The following is a 16,005-nucleotide window of genomic DNA, read 5'->3' on the forward strand; positions in this document are numbered from 1 at the left end:
AGATGTGGCTGGCTAGTCTTCTGCTTCTCCTCCCTTGATCGAGCTTCATCACGCTTATACGCTTACTCGTCGTCTAATTCGGTCCTGAGTCGAGCCCAATGTCGCGTGTTGGATATGAAAAGGTCCGCACGGGCTGTCTAACATGCAAGTCAGTCACATCCACCACCCCCGCCCCTGCCACCCTCCACCGGTAGATAACTTACCCTTTCAGAGTCCGGAAAGTGAAATGCGATGAAGCCAGACCTGTTTGCTTGAAATGCCGCAAGGCCGGTCGGGATTGCGCTGGCTATCAGACAGTGCCGGTTGGGTCCATCTCGTGGTCCCGCCTGCTGTCCTCGGGCAATAGCATAGCCGAGGCGCGCAGCCTAGATCTCTTCCGAGATGTTGTGGAACCTGCTCTGTCCGGTCCGTTTGCCGGCACAGCCTGGAGAACTACCATGTTGCAGTTATCCAGGCAACGAAAAGGCCCGGCTCGGGATGCCATCCTGGCCATCAGCCTGCTTTTCGAATCCTCATTGCCCGATGCTGCTGCGCTTCGCAGCCCCTCGACCCCGGATCACCAACAACGGGCCGCTTTTATGTACTACAACAATGCCTTGAAACATGCTGCCACGGAGCATCTCGATTCGCACACGGTTTTGTGTCTATCCATCCTCTTCTGTAGCATCGAACTATTACGCCACAATTCCCCAGCCGCCTTTGAACATTGTCGGCATGGCTTGCATATACTGAAGGATGCTAAAACCGATAAGGATATCTCCAAGATCTTATTGGCCGTGTTTCGTCATTTGACCGTGTTCCCATCATTCTCGGGTACCACTCTGTCTGACTATCCATTGGTGGTTAAAAGTGATTTGATATCTTGCCATGGGTTCAAGAGCATTAACGAGGCAGCCGGAGCCATGGATAGTCTCATGTCGCGATCAGCCCGGCTAAGTCGCGAGTTTAAACCGTTCCGGCAGGGTTTGGCTGCCACGTCCAAGCCAAACGCGGCTCTGCTCGCTAAATGGCAACATCTTCGTCAAGATCTCGATACATGGTACTCGGGTCTATCTTCAATCCGAAGACAGCCTAAATCTTTGGTTGTCGTGGAGGAGCCGAGCCTTTGCCGTGTGCTAGAACTGCGGTGGTTGGTCTGCGATATATGGGTCGAGAAAGCCCGGACTTCGAACGAGACAAGATACGATGATTACCGAGGCCACTTCGAGCGGATTAGAGAGCTGGCAAGAGAAGAAGCGTACTATACAGAGTCTTGTGGGGACTCGAAAAAAGCCGCCCCCCCTGCTGAAAAGGGACTCTCGCCGATGTTGCACTTTGCCGTCTTGAAATGCCGTTTTCTTCGATTGCGGCTTGAGATCTTGGCCCTGCTCCAGAGAGTAGCAAGCCAGGGAGAAGCATTATGGGATGCCGCGACAATGGAGGCTGTCTGTTGGCGCATCATCGAGCTCGAGCATGGAATGGAAAGGACTTCCTCCCAGTCGATCGGTCCCTTGCTGGAAAGGTTCGCAACGAATGAGCCAGCCCTGCCGAGCGAGGAGAAGCGCGTTATGAATTTCTATCTAGAAGACGATACACAGGCGTTCACTCTGCCATCGGGCCCGAAGACGCAGCGGCGACCAATCTCCTTCATTTTTCGTCGCGACAGCCAAGGCACTATGGGTATAGTGAAGGATTGGATCATTATACGGGGAGATAACTAGCGCATCGTGGTTATTGGAAATTGTATACCGACCACGTGAACAGTCCTTAATGACCAGACGAAATCCGCACTGGGCCTAGACTAGCCAAATATCCGACATATGAGATTGCTCCAGTCTGGTGAAGTCCTCCAAAGTTAGTCCTTCAAAATTGCAAACCCCTATTCTATGGTACTCCCAACAATCGAGATTGGTCTCTCGATTTGGCCCTTCTGACCGTGCAACGATGAGGCTCGTGCCATGGATCCAGGTGGTAGAATCTTCATGCGCACTATCTTGATCGTCTGGCCATGCAGAGTCCTCTAACTCTTGGTCCTGATCGAAGCTGGCTGTGAGTACAATCAAGTAGCAGTCGCGACCATTGGGATATTCGAAAAAGTCCAAGTCGAAATCCGGAAATACTCTGAACATTCCCGTGGAGTGAGGTTCCTGAAGCTCGTTTAGATCCAAAAGGCGTAACGTGTAGGCGTGGTTAGTGCCCTGATCCGGGCCACTCTTGATAGCATCCTCGTAAGTGTTATCGACTTTCTTCCCACGCACTTTGACATTCACAAAAACACTGCGCACGCCTAGGCGTTTCGTACGTAGGTTTCTCGGTATATCGTCCGCGCCGCCTTGGGCCTGTGCGACTTCCGCCGGCGGGACATCGGCGAGGTCGAAGCTGACGGCGCCGTCTTGGTGGTTCAAGGCGCAGTAGAACTGACCAGGATCCGAGGACCGGGTTTGGAGCTCGACGACGCCGGTAATCGATGCCCAGGACCAGCTGGGCCAGCGCCACAGCTCAGACGCCCTCTGCGCCTTGCTAGGGTCCTGGGCTCTCCACGCCAACTGCTCGCACAGCTGCGAGGACCAAAGGCCGACGCCGTAGTCCTCGGCGTCGTGGTCGAGGCGGAAGTGATCACGGACGAGCTTCGCCACGCCCCAGATGGCAAGCAGCCGGTCCGTGTTGCGTGTCAGGTTGCAAGAGGTGTAGTTGCGCACCGCCTCCTTCCAGAAACTCTCAAACGAGACGTCGGCCGACCCAAAAATCTTCTGGGGCGCTGCGGTGCTGTTTTCAGCATGGGAATGTTGACTCGTCTGGAGTAGCTGCAGCCGCTCTCTCCAATACCGCTCGGTTGACGACGCGGCATCGAGCTGCCACGGTAGACCTCCTGGTAGAGTCTCGCACGCCGTGGTAGAAGCACAGTCCCAGAACACTTGACCTGAGGCAAAATGGAGGACCCGCGGTGATAGCATTCGCTCTGTTTTCGCCGTTAGCTAGTCGCAATCCCTGGAGAACGACGGGTTGTGTTGATACCTTGAAAGACCCAGCCCCGCCGGTACAGAGGCTCCAAAAGAAGCTGGTCGGACCACAACCCCGAATGGAATACTCTCCATGTACCCTTGCCGAGTATGGAGGCTTCATTTGTATCGACGATGTCGCCGCCGAAGTTGACTTTCGGTCGTTGTCGAAATAGTCCGCCCTCGCAATCACCACTTGCTGCAGCTGCAATATTGCAATAAGAGTTCCGGTAGACCAGGTGCATGAATTGTCCCTCCGTCTTGAACTCTTCCTTGTCCTGTAGGATGCACAGCGAATCGATCCAAATATATTGCACTTTCATGAGGACTGCTATCTCTACCGCGTCCTTGAAATTCTGGGGGAGCTGATCCTTTTGGATGCCCTTTCCAGGGTCAGTGAAAATAACGAGATTGCCCGGAACCAGCTCGAGCATCGGGGTCTTCTGGGGGTCGCCCCAACAATGGCTGAGCGTGACGAACCGAGGCTTGGGCGATGTCAGAAGCTCCGTCTCCCTGACGACAACTCGGCCTTCGGGAAGGGTAGCGAGGTCAACTAGACGCTTCGGAACCCAAGACGGGGAATCTGGGACGGCACATCGCCCGTTGTGGGTACTCTGGCAATGGCCCAACCAGGCGTCTACTTGTTTCCCGATGCTCTGGATGTTGAGCTGGCCAACCAAGGTCGTATTGACGTTGACGGAGTCTACACATTGCATCAGTCTGGGCATATTACTAAAGAAAGGCCTATAATCGGAGTGATTTTACCTGCATCAATCAGGTGAAAGGACCTATTTGGTGCGTTCTGAAGTCGGGAAAAGCGGCTGACATCAGGCCTGAAGTGTACGATACACGACTCTTTGCTCTCCCTAAACCTGGGTGACCGGGAAATGGTCCACCGGTAGAGGTGGCTGTAATCCGAAGCATCGAAATCAGACCCCAGCAGGCTCCTAGCCTCTTCTTCTACCCAGCCGCAAAGTGTACACTCATTTGTTCCCCCAGAGCTGCTTGTGGACGAGGGAAATTGCAGGTAGCCCCATGTACGAGTTCCATCCAAGATGGTGCTCTTGCAATTTGGACAAATCATGGTGGTGTGAGGATGAAATGCTAAGGCTGGATGCATGAATCACAGACGGGGTATTAAGAGAGACTAATTTCTTCCCTGCACAGCCGGACTCAAAGATGGGTTGCTCGTAAGGGTACTGCGGCTGACATGTGAGTGGGGGCCGAATGATACCCCCCTTTACTACACTTGCCGCCTTAGCTCAGTCATATTACAGGCTAAGCTTTGCTTCGAATTATGGTGTCGCTTACGGCGCATGCGGTAATACCAGAAATAACGGTCTGAAACTACAGCCAATCATTGTTGCGGTACCGATGGACTAGTTCTATTCCGCTTCCGGATCCCATCCTTTGGGCACTATAGAGCCTTACTCCCGTCGACACTACTTCATGTCAGCTGTGACAGGACCTCGGAATAGTCTTCAGCGACGTAGTTGCGAAAGTCGACTTGGAAGCATGCCAGCATGATGCCACCCCTTAACTTCCTGCTCGTGAGAAACCCCCGGGCTGCGAACAAGATCTGGTCCACGACGTCCTCGGCCTCAAGGACATCATACAGTTCCCCCCTCGTCCCCCTTCCATGCCTGATAAAGCTCATCTACCAATTCTGCATAGAGCTTCTCACCTCCATGTTTGCCCACCAAGTAAATAGAATAGAGGCCCAAAAATTGCTGTACGCCGCAAGTGCGATTTGACATTTCACATATCGCTGTCTCGAACATCTGTACCAAGTCGCGCGGAAGCCGGTCGCCCACGGCCCTGGCCTCTTTCAGAGTCGCGGCTTTCCCAATATGGTCCAGCCGGATACGGGCGACGGTCACGTTACCACCCGCGCGGTCCACCGTCTTGTTGACGAGATCATCAGCTGCTTTCGCGGCCTTGTTGGCTGGAGTCGTAAGCTCTTGTCCCAAGCTCGATAAAGGTGGCCAAGACGTAGGCGAAGGTGTGGAGCTGTTCAGGCCGAGGTCGCCATGCTCCCGCTGAATCGCATCGCGCACCAATGCTCTCAAGCCTTCAGGGAGGAAGAAATGGCGGATGTCCATTTGCACCTTGGTAGGTGCTAGGACGAGAGAGCATCCGGCATGGTCACTGCCAATTGACATAAAGTGGGCAGGTTAGATAGGGGATACCCGGCTGGACTATTTTAAGACTCTTGGGAGGGACTCACGCTTGGTTGCAACCATGTCCCGCCTCCCTGCACACGTGGCATATATCATATACATCCGGTCCACACTTCTCGCATTCCCACCATAATCGTAGCTCTGCAGGTCCGGTGTGAGTCTCGACGTCGCAGACGCTTATCTCCCCAATTCGGTAAGGCACTCTCGATGTGGTCAAGATCCTGAAACCCGATAGTTGGAGCTCAGACAAGGTAGACTCGAACTCCTTGTACTGGACGACGTCACAAAAGGCCAAGTCCAAGTCATCGATGATGAGGAATTTGCGGTTCAGGGTTTGGATTCGGCTTCGAATCCATCCATGCAGTATCTCGTCTCCACCGCTTGATCCATCCGCTACTGCATCGGCTTCAACGTGATCAACATCTTTTCCATGAGTTGAGGGGACAGTAATCACCCCTAACTGGCGTTGTATCTCAAGAAGCAACTGTGTGGAAATTGGACAGGGGCGGCTGCCTTGTGCGGGGTGTGCCGACGGAGGCTGCAGGAATGTGGAAATTATGGCCGTTCCATCATCCTGGAAAGAGGACTCGAGGTCTTGGATGATGATGTGCGAGAGAGTAGTCTGAGGCGCAACGCAGCGTATAAGTGGGTTTGCTTGCTCGGGTTTGGCTGGAGCTCACCTACCTTGCCAGATCCAGGTCCTCCAATGCAGCGTATCTGAAACGAATAATTGCCGCTCTTCCAGTATCGGTACTCAACAGGCCGATCGATATCGAACAACGGCATGCACATGTGTTTCAGCCAGTGTGATAAGTCAGCCGGGGCGGTTTGCTTGATGGCCATGGTTAGGAAGCCGAACGGAACAGGGGTTTCCCGATCTAGGCGACGATGGAGCTGGGCATAACTTCTAGGTCAGGGCAAAGAATTTATCCTCCAACTAGAGAGTTTCTGCTGATGGATTAAGTAGCACATTCACGGCTCCTATGCGATTGGCTATGCAGTGATTGTGAGTCAGGTGTTATGCATGCAACCATCTGCATATGTGTTAGTGCTTACGCCTCAACTAGGCGTAGTGCTGACCTAAGATCTCAGCTGCGGCGCCTCCAAGGGCCTAGGACACACGCAAGTTGCTGCCCAAATGGAGATGACGGTTCTATAGCATGGCCCCCAACTTATCGTCTTTGCTTCTTGAGCCGCTAGTGAAAAAAGATCCCGGCACGTGCAGCAGGGTCTTCTCGGCGAACGAAGAGTGGAAATTAAGCAATGCGGGCTTAGTCTCGCCCATTTTGTCTTCTAAGGCTGATGACTATGCATGTGGCACTTGTTAGTAACGTCAGCAGCATATTGACACCCTTGTAAGACAACTACTTTGTACTTTGTAGCCAAGAGAAGAACAAAAGGCCGCTTGTTCCTGCTGTGGTAGACATGCATCTTGGAGAGCCTCAGGTTCTTTGCTGCCGCTGCATCTTCCGGACAGAAACCACTGCAGAGCAAGATGTTACTCCGCACCCATCTTTTGGCCCTTTGGGCCTCCCTTGGGGCTCTACAGGTCGTGGGTGCCGCCTCTACAGATGATGTAGACACTACAATATGCGGCGCTTTGATGGCCCAAGCGACCTCAGGCGGCCAAGACTGTAAGTTCCATCAGGGCCACCCCATCGTTCTAGAATCTCTGGTACAAGACGAATCTAATACGCGCAGCCTACTTCTTCTATGCCGTGGATGTGTACGACTGTCTGAGAAGCATCCCGTTCTACTCCGACCCGGCCCTCCGCTTCCTGAACTACTACAACACCACGTTGCAGTTCCAAAGCACCTTGGCCTTCCTCAAGACGCCCCCGGGAGGCTACCAGCAACCAGCTATCGATGTAGGGGATATTCTTCACCGTATAGAGAACAACGTCACGGCAGGCGCCTACCGATACCAATACGAATTCGAGGTCGATCTGCAGAAATTGGTCTTGGCTATTCATGATGCACACGTCAACCTCGACATCGGCATTACGTCACCGTTTGTATACGGTAGTCCGTACTCTATCTCTTCCGTCTCTTTAGACGGCAAGGAGCCTCCCAAGATCTACCTGACAGGTAAGTTCCGTTTGTATAACTTAACGTGCCCCTTTTCAAGAGCCGTGGCTAACGATACATCATCAGAGGACATCCAAAATGCTCAGTTGGACGGCTGGAGTTGGACACCCTCCCCAATATCGCAAATCAACGATATCGATGTTGTCGAGTTTCTGACCGACTTCGCCTCGCTGAACTCGGTAGGCTATGTCGAGAATCACGCCGAGTGGAACGCCCTGATGGGGCACCCTGCGCAGGACATCCAGGGCTGGCCGAGCGTGTGGTCAGGTGCCGCCAAATTCCTATCCCGGCGACGAGCTAACTTTCAGCTTTGCGAATGCTAGCAAGCCGCTCGAGACCGTCTGGATATCCTTCTACACATACCCGCGGGAGACCGGACCCATCGCTACCGTCGGAGACATGTACAATTTCTTCGCCTTGGGTCTTTATCCTTCAGTAAACGGATCTGCTGCTCACCCCGCTGCGGAGAGCAACACCGTCGCCAAGAAGCGGGCCATCGACGACGTGGAATCGGTTCCGTCCGGTGACGACGGCAGCTGGTACGCCGAGAGCAATGGCGCGTACCCGAAGCACTCAGATGTGCATCAGTCGGACCTCCTCGTCAGTGGAGGCGGCGTTGTCACGGGCTACTACCTCCACGAGCTGTCTACGGGTGTACTGAGCCTGCCTACTTTCTCCCAGTACGGTGACTACCTCAGAAATTTCACCCAGAGCGTGCAGGAGTTTGTTGAGGGTGCTGCCCGTAACAATCTATCGAAGATCATCATTGATCTCCAGCAGAACTCTGGAGGCCAGGTTGTTCTAGTTATGGATACCTTCTTGAGGTTCTTTCCGGGACGGGAGCCTTTCTTCGGGAGCCGCCGCCGTAGCCACCGCCTTGCCAACATTGTAGGCAACGCGACGACATCTTGGTGGAACACCCTCAACGCTACTTCAGACGAAGACTACAGCGATTGGGAGGCCGGGTTGGTGGACGAGTGGGTTATTACACCTCGCGTGAACACTGAGTCCAAGAAGAACTTCGCCAGCTGGGATGAGTATGCTGGCCCCAAGCACTACCTTGGAGATGAGTTCACTTTAGTGGTAAGTTAGATCGAATCTTTCTCTGCGACTTGATGATACTGACTAGTCAAAATCGTCAACTAGGAGAAATACAACCTCACAGATGACTATTTCATCTACGAGATGTTTGCTGGCAACCTTCCCCTGGACTACCTTGTAGACACCGGAAATACCTATGTGCAGCACTGGGAGCCGAAGGACGTGGTACTTGTGAGTAAAATGTGGCTCTCAACCACTATAATGGACTTGAAGCTAATAACTTTTTCTCCTTCGCAGCTGACGGATGGACTCTGTTCCTCGGCATGCGCATTGTTCGTTGAGCTCATGACGCGCAAGGGCGCCCGCACCGTCGTCATGGGCGGCCGGCCTGACTCCGGCCCGATGCAAGCTGCCAGCGGCAGTCGCGGGGCGCGGGCCTACTCTAGCACTGCCCTCGACGCCGACTTTGCGGTCGCGGGCATAGTCGACGAAGTGGCGAACCAGACGCTGCCGAACATCCCCTCCAACGGTGTGATGCGGGATCCCGGTCTTTGGTCTTCGGCCTACTTCAACCTGCGTGACCAGATCCGGGAAGAAGAACTGAAGAGCGACGCCGCCGTCCCACTTCAGTTCAGATACGAAGCGGCCGACTGCCGGCTATACTACACCCTCCGCAACCTCTACAACATGACGCAACAATGGACAGACGTCCACGAAGCCGTGTGGGGCGAGGGACCACGGTGCGTTGCGGGCTCGACCGGCTACTCAACGACTCCGGGACAGCAGAGTGACCCCTCGAAGAAACCGCCCCCTGTTTCGCCGCTGGCCGAGCAGCACCGACCCTTCCCCAAGATCTACACGCCGCCGTCGGCGAACTCGAGCAGCGAAGCCTCGCTCCCACATTTCGCGCCCGAGGACATCACGGCCTCGCACATCACGTACGACGAGCCGATCCACCGGTGTGATGAGCTCAACCGTTGCGACGGCGCGCTGCAGTGCAAGGAAGTATATGTGCGGTGCCACAAGGGCGGCGGAATGCAAGGGCCGTCCAACAAGGTCATGGCTTGCCTGCCGGCGTGCTACGGCCCGACAGGCTGCGACGTGTATAACAGCAACATGGCACTGACGTGTCAGCCGTTCGTGTCGACCGAGCTGAAGCAGGCCACGCAGCTGCAGCCGCTCAGCGACAAATCGCGCCAGAGGAGAGCCGCGCCTATCAAACAGCAATACTCGGGCCTTTGCCAACCGACCTTTGGGACTAAGCTGTTGGGGAACTGCCCGATTTAGTTACCGCCTTTCCCTTTCTTATACATGTGTTGTATTATTCAAAATAGATTAGACATAGTAGTTGATCCGCCATAATACATAGCTTGTAGCGATAAATATATCCATTAATATCGAACTAAACAGAATTGTTAATGTAGTACTTGTCAATGATCATGAAGTTGAGAAAGAAATAGGAGAAGAGTGTGTGACTGCACAAAGTCTAATGGACAGTTACCCCGAGGCCGCCGTCTCCACGCTCCTAAGCATGCCGCCAGCAGAGCCGCTCCGCAAAGTCCAACCGCAATCCTGTTGACTAGGACGAATGCCTCCCCGTAGGCCTGGATTGCCGCATCTTTTCCCTCAGGGGGAAGATCGAATATGGCACTGGGCGTTTTCAGTACCAATTCCAGAGTTTTGGAATCCAGTGCCTCCGACAGCTTTCTGGTGATATGCGTGGCTATCACAGCCTGAGCGATAGCGATGCCCAAAAGTCCACCCAAAATACGGATCTGGGTGATAGCGCCAGTCATTGTACCTTCGCGAGTAGAAACCAGAGGGGAACATGTCAGTAACCATAAAGTCCCTCCGGTCAGAAACATAATGCAAGGAGAATGACTGACCATATTCATTCTCGCTCACTTCCGACCTCACAAGGATGAGAAAGCCTGTTCGAGTCTTAGCGGCCTTGTGAAATGCAGTACAAAATCAATGGGCACTTACTACTTAGTGTTCCCCCGAACCCAAGACCGAGCAGTACCTGACACCCGTACTGGACATCAGACAGCTCTCCCGTTGTCGGCAAGGTGGTGAAAAGGCCGAATGCCACGATTTGCAAGCAAAGCGAGCCCAACAGAATGCACCAGGCGATGTTAAACCTCTTCGCGATCACGGCGAAGATAGCCCCGCTGGCTGCCGATACTAATAGGAGAGGCAGCATGCGATAGCCAGCGTCTTTAGCGGAGAGGCCATTCTGTAGCTGGAAACGCTGAGGCAAGAAAATCGTGGTCATCATGAATGGAAACCCGGCGATGAAGGCAGATCTATATTGGAAGTTAGTATCAGCTGCATCCATCTCGATACGCAATAGATTCGTTTCGACTGCGAAAAGAAAAGTAAGGATCGGGACGTACAAGAAGATGGAGCCTAGTACTCTCCTAGTAATGAGATAAATTGGCAATAACGGTATCATTTTGATCCTTCGCACCTTGGCATGCGACAAACACGTCTCCCAGGTGACAAATCCGATGAGTGCCGTGGCACTAATAGCGATAGGCGCGAGTACGTTAGGCGTGGTCCATATTTGACGGACACCGCCCCTTTCGATGCCGTAGACCATAAGGATCACGCCAAGTAGCGAGAGTATCATGCCCGGGAAGTCAATAAAGGAGAAAGTACGCCGTCGGATAGATAGCGGTTTGCTGTTGGCTGGGAACACCAAGGTCCCGACACAGAGAAGGGAGAACGCCGGTAGGCACACTGTATAAGGCGGTCAGATACCCGTAAATGTCATCGCGGAGAGGACCGGGGTGCTCATGGCCAAGAGGGCCTACTTCAGAAAGAATATCCATCGCCAGTTGGTATACGTGGTGATAATGCCGCCCAAAAGAGGACCGAGCAAGCTTGACAAGGCGAAAGTAGGTGCAAACGAGCCAATAGCGTAGCTGATGTGCTTTTCAGGGGTCACCTCGGGCACAATAAACATGGCCAGGCTGTACAGACCAGCTGCTCCCATCCCTTGGAAGGACCGAAGAACGATACTGATGATTGTCCCGTTGAGTCAGTACCGGGATTGCGACAGGATCCATCAAAGAGAGACGATGCCATACAGCTGAGTCATTGTCTGCGCGCCACCGCACGCCGCGGAGAATATCGTGAATATGGTAATGGCGATTAGGTGCATTGGCTTTCTGCCGAATAGATCGCTCAGGCGGGCGAAGATGATGAGGAAACCTGTGTTGCTCCGCATGGTGTGTTAACACTGTATACGGATTGTCTACCAGGGGACGCCATGCTGACCAGTGTACGAGATGAAGTAAGAGGCGACGATCCAGTTCGCCCGCTCTCCACCATGGAAGGCTGCGGATATGGGCACCAAAGCAGTCGCTATGATGCTTGACTCCAAGCCTGACATGAAGAGCCCGATGAGGAGACTGCCAAAGGCCCGTAGCTGTTAGTGACCATCGTAAGACAAATTGCGAAAGGCATCAAGTAAATCCCATCTGTTTCAACATACCAGGTAATGGTGACCCAAAGGCGCCATCCTTCCAACTTTTCAAGTTTCGCCACTTGCAGGCCATACGTTTCCCAATCCGGCTTCTCTCGATGCTGATCGTTGCGATAGAGCCCTAGCTCAGAATCTTCATTCGCCGAGGTCTGAGAAAACCTCTTGAGATCGATGTTCAACCCATGATCATTCATCTTCGCGAGAGACGACTGCAGTGTAAAGTCTTCGAGAGAAGGTATACGTGCCCCAACGATGTTGGGGATTGGTTGAGATAGGGACAGAGTCGGTCAGATAGTTTGGGTCTAGTGAATCTGACCTGTGAAACCTTTACGTGATCAATTCTGGCCATGGGTTTGTTTCGATTAAGAAATGACGCCTTCTATGCATACTGTACAGATCTCGCGGTTTAGCATCTCCAAAGAGTCCGCAGGGTAGTGGCGTTCTTGCAAGATGTCGTGATTTGTTAACTAGCTAAACGCGTGTGCCTAATTGCCTCATACTCCCCATCAAGGTCCCCTGTGGCGCTCAGTAACTCTGTCCATAAGGGTGTTGTGGCGTCTGGAGCCGGATGAAGCCTCGGTGTTCGAGCTTGTCCCCGTCATCCAGCAAAGCTTGATACCATGTGTCGAAGTCGGCCAAATAGGCCTTCGCCTGTTCCTCGTCACTCGCGTCGAACGGCTCTTCCCCCTTGGCCACCTGCGTAAGCTGAGTCCCCGCAAGACGAAAGCCGCGGCCCATGTCTTCCAGGCCGCTCACGGGCCGGATCGCGCTGGAGATGCGACCCTCTAGGATATCCTGTGCGATGCGTAGCTCCTGCGCCGCGGGTCGCGCCACCCCGACCCCGTCCACTGTGCCCAGGGCGTCCACCATGGCGGCCGTGGACCGCAGCCCGCCCGTGATGAAGGCCTTGGTCCTGCGCGACTGCGGCGGGCCCAGCCCCGGCACGACGGTTTCGGCGAACTCGAGGAAGAAAGCCTCGCGCTTCTTGGTGCTCTCCCGCTCCCACGTCATCCCGAAGTCCTCCCAATTCCCGCCGGTCAGCTCCACGAAGTCGAACCCGGCGTCCGAGAACGCGGCGCACATCTCCCGCGCCTGGTCTGGCGTCATGCCGCCCTCCTGGAACTCGACGCTGTTGAGTTTCAACCCCATGACGAAGTCCTTGGGAGTGGCGCGACGAATGGCGCCCGCAATTTCGAGCACGATGCGGATGCGGTTCGTAAGAGGCCCCCCGTAGCGGTCGGTCCGCTTGTTGAAGCGCGGCGACAGGAATTGCGCCAGCAGATAACCATGTCCGCCGTGGAGCACGACACCGTCAAAGCCTGCGGCAGCGAGGTACGTCGCCGCGTGCGCGAAGCTGGCGACGACGTGGTCGATGTCGGCCTGCGTCGCCTCGCGGGGCACGGCGTAGCTACCGTAGAGCTCCTGGGGCGGTAGCTGGATGGCGCTCGGCGCGATGGTGTCCTTGCGGATCCGCGCGAAGAGCTGGCCGCCCGGGTGCGCCACTTCGCCGACGACCAGGGAGCCGTCTGCTTTCGCGGCCGCCGCGAGGGCGCGGAAGGACTCGAAGCGTGCGTCTCCGCTGTTGGGCACGTCGGCGACCGTGATGATCATCTCCCCGACAGAGTTCATCATGTCGTATTCAATGGCAATATTACCCGTGGAGATAATGCCGAAGCTGTTTGTGCCTTGTCCCCATCTGCAATTCAGTCCGTTATCAGTTTCACAGCAGCTCGACAGTCGTGGGGCCCGACTGATTGGTTTGACGTACCGTCTATAAAGCTCAATCGACCCTTTGGTAGGGATTCCACGCTCTTGGATGTTTTTGGCACTCCAAGTCGCAAGATCTTCGGCCATGGCAGCTTTCATGATGCGATTCTTGACGACTCGTCCCGATGGCTCCAACACCAACGGTTGTGCCAAGGGCGTAACATCAACAGGGGCTCCGGGCCAACGTCGTACAGGCATTGCGGTCACTTTTTGACTAGTCAAGGAATTATTTGTCCCAAGGTAAATATTGGCAATTGAAAGAGACAGTGTATGAATTAAATTGTCTTGCTTCTTCAGACTACCCCGTGATGAAGGGTGCGTCTCTGTCCTCTTTATACACGACACATAGTTCCAACACCACAAATACTTGATCAACAACTGTCATGTCATAGTAGCATTAAGACATACAACTGGCACTGAATAGTTTGAGCGACGCCCTGTCTGGCTCTGCTGACGACATAAGTGTGTCAGTAAGCAACGTGGGAAATATACGAAAGGGGTAAAAGCATGAGATATTTCCTATTTGGGAAGCGATCAACATCTACCACTCGGCAATAGCATATGAAAGACGCATGGTTTCATCAGTCCATAACATGGCCTTTCATTCAGTTACCTGAAGGTGGGTGAGTCGATACTTCATAACATGTAAGTATAAACTGACACATGTTAACATCATTTCCTCTACTTTATCATGGCTCTGCATCAAACACAATATGAGGCATAGTTGTCTTATCCAAATAATTCAATATCATCACGATTCACCCCGGTGGAAGTTTGTAATCTTCATGACATAAATACAGCATCGTAGAAACTCCTGACTGCTGGCTCGAAAGCCTTTTCTGACCAGATGAACTGTCGCAATATTCCAGCAAGGTCTTGCCAGGGTGTATGGATCATCCGGTGTAGTAATGACGCGTACCCATCTCGAACCAATTCTGTGGAAGCAAAAGCTCCTCCAAGACACATCATCCATGTAAGCAAGTCCGGATGCTGGTTCCATGTAACGTTGTTCGCTGTACTCTGCAGTCTTTCAAGAAGCTGCTCTGACAAGTGTGTCTACAATCGCATATCATGATTAGTCAGTCTTCATCCCTTTCGGATGGCTGGGTAGTTGTTGGTGTTGTTGAGTATCTTACAGGAATCGGCGACTTCCGCCACACCTTGCAGCACAACATGACAGAGGAAAGATACATCATGCAGTAGCAGCACTCTATCAATTCTGCAGGTGATGAGTCCCCTTGACGTTTCTGTGCCATGATTTGCTGGAGCCTCGACTGAACCCAAGCCTGGTGGTTATCGACGTGGAGCATGGAGATGGTGTCCTGGCAAATGAACGTTGGTGAGTCACGTATGTGCTGCAGCGCATACACATCCTCGATTACCTCGACGAAGTCTTGGGGAAGAAGGTGGAGTATATTTTTGAAGCCCGGAGGCAGAGCGAACCAATCTGGGTATGATACGGTGTCCCGTGCCCATCGCATCTCGGCCATGGTCGTATGACTGAATAATCTGCGTGACCCCGCCAGCACCGCTGAGTTGAGATCTTGCCTGTTGTAAAACAACATCAGCCCATCCTTCATTTCGGTTTCGTCTTAAAACATGCATGCATGGGTGTCTGGGTCACTTACCAGAATATAGCCCGCTTAATCCCGTCCGTGAGATATATACCACTCGCCCTGCATGCATCAAGTAACTGCTTAACCCCTGTCATGTGTATCTCAACTTTGTTTCGATCCCTCAAACGGGCCTGTAAGAATATATTTGCTTAGCACAGCCCAGTGCATACTGCTAGGCAATATGGTCTGGTTCACATACCTCCACACCTATAAGCAGTAAGATCGCGCCGATGGTGGGCATCACTTCCAATGCCGAAATATCATGTACAAGTGCAACGTTCTCGCGGATAGATGACATGGCCTTGGACTGATAACCCATAGTCTCCTGGTCGAGATGATCACCCCCAGTGCCGCGAACGTAAATGTAAGCATGACGGCGTTCACTAGAGCCGTGTGTTCCAACCCCGTTCGGAAAACGGAGTGAAAAGTCTGAAAAACAACGGAATCTCGCACACTGAAGACCGGTTCGGTCGCCTGTATGGCTGCGAAGTTTCTGAGAAGGGCTTGGAATCGTGACCCATGCTGTCCCTGAGATCCTACCACCGCTTGGAAAGGGTCCACAATATCCGAAGACAGGGCCATTTGCTCAAGGGGTGACACCCTTATTTGATATGCTTCTTGCATTTCAGGGGCTAAGAGTGTATGATCCGGCTGCTGCCCTGCGGTAGCGGCATCTTGATCGTCATTCTGTTTACGCCGTTTGTTCTGCCAAGATAGCTTGATGGCATGCGACCGGGCTTTGCGCCGAATTTCCCGATTACTAGACTCGTCAGGGTTCTGAATGGAAATGAACTGGAACTTGTTGTCTGCGCGGAATCATTAGCAAATCAGTCTGGGAAGTCGTC

The 16,005-nt window shown here is 53.4% G+C and overlaps 5 protein-coding genes across 5 annotated transcripts; 2 read left to right on the plus strand and 3 right to left on the minus strand.

Moving 5' to 3' along the window:
- Nucleotides 1-98: 98 nt before the first annotated feature.
- Nucleotides 99-1,700, plus strand: PG998_004197 (uncharacterized protein; the record flags this gene model as incomplete). The annotated part of the gene is made up of 2 exons (XM_066871015.1): nucleotides 99-148; nucleotides 212-1,700. 2 exons carry the CDS (start codon nucleotides 99-101, stop codon nucleotides 1,698-1,700), a joined length of 1,539 nt encoding a protein of 512 aa, XP_066734765.1.
- Nucleotides 1,701-1,775: 75 nt separating this feature from the next.
- Nucleotides 1,776-6,001, minus strand: PG998_004198 (uncharacterized protein; the record flags this gene model as incomplete). The annotated part of the gene is made up of 5 exons (XM_066871016.1): nucleotides 1,776-2,938; nucleotides 2,995-3,681; nucleotides 4,663-5,126; nucleotides 5,206-5,780; nucleotides 5,843-6,001. 5 exons carry the CDS (start codon nucleotides 5,999-6,001, stop codon nucleotides 1,776-1,778), a joined length of 3,048 nt encoding a protein of 1,015 aa, XP_066734766.1.
- A 652-nt stretch (nucleotides 6,002-6,653) lies between these two features.
- PG998_004199 (Peptidase S41 family protein ustP) lies at nucleotides 6,654-9,574 on the plus strand (the record flags this gene model as incomplete). Its single annotated transcript, XM_066871017.1, has 6 exons — nucleotides 6,654-6,792; nucleotides 6,860-7,246; nucleotides 7,313-7,508; nucleotides 7,570-8,329; nucleotides 8,393-8,518; nucleotides 8,585-9,574. 6 exons carry the CDS (start codon nucleotides 6,654-6,656, stop codon nucleotides 9,572-9,574), a joined length of 2,598 nt encoding a protein of 865 aa, XP_066734767.1.
- A 339-nt stretch (nucleotides 9,575-9,913) lies between these two features.
- On the minus strand, nucleotides 9,914-11,971 carry PG998_004200 (uncharacterized protein; the record flags this gene model as incomplete). The annotated part of the gene is made up of 6 exons (XM_066871018.1): nucleotides 9,914-10,218; nucleotides 10,274-10,593; nucleotides 11,104-11,310; nucleotides 11,380-11,503; nucleotides 11,570-11,703; nucleotides 11,787-11,971. The coding sequence occupies 6 exons, from the start codon at nucleotides 11,969-11,971 to the stop codon at nucleotides 9,914-9,916; spliced, it is 1,275 nt and encodes a 424-aa protein (XP_066734768.1).
- A 331-nt stretch (nucleotides 11,972-12,302) lies between these two features.
- PG998_004201 (uncharacterized protein) lies at nucleotides 12,303-13,742 on the minus strand (the record flags this gene model as incomplete). Its single annotated transcript, XM_066871019.1, has 2 exons — nucleotides 12,303-13,473; nucleotides 13,546-13,742. 2 exons carry the CDS (start codon nucleotides 13,740-13,742, stop codon nucleotides 12,303-12,305), a joined length of 1,368 nt encoding a protein of 455 aa, XP_066734769.1.
- Nucleotides 13,743-16,005: the final 2,263 nt, after the last annotated feature.

This window comes from Apiospora kogelbergensis (assembly GCF_038363985.1).
Source record: "Apiospora kogelbergensis strain CBS 113332 chromosome Unknown utg000002l_segment0_segment0, whole genome shotgun sequence".
NCBI classification, from domain to species: domain Eukaryota; kingdom Fungi; phylum Ascomycota; class Sordariomycetes; order Amphisphaeriales; family Apiosporaceae; genus Apiospora; species Apiospora kogelbergensis.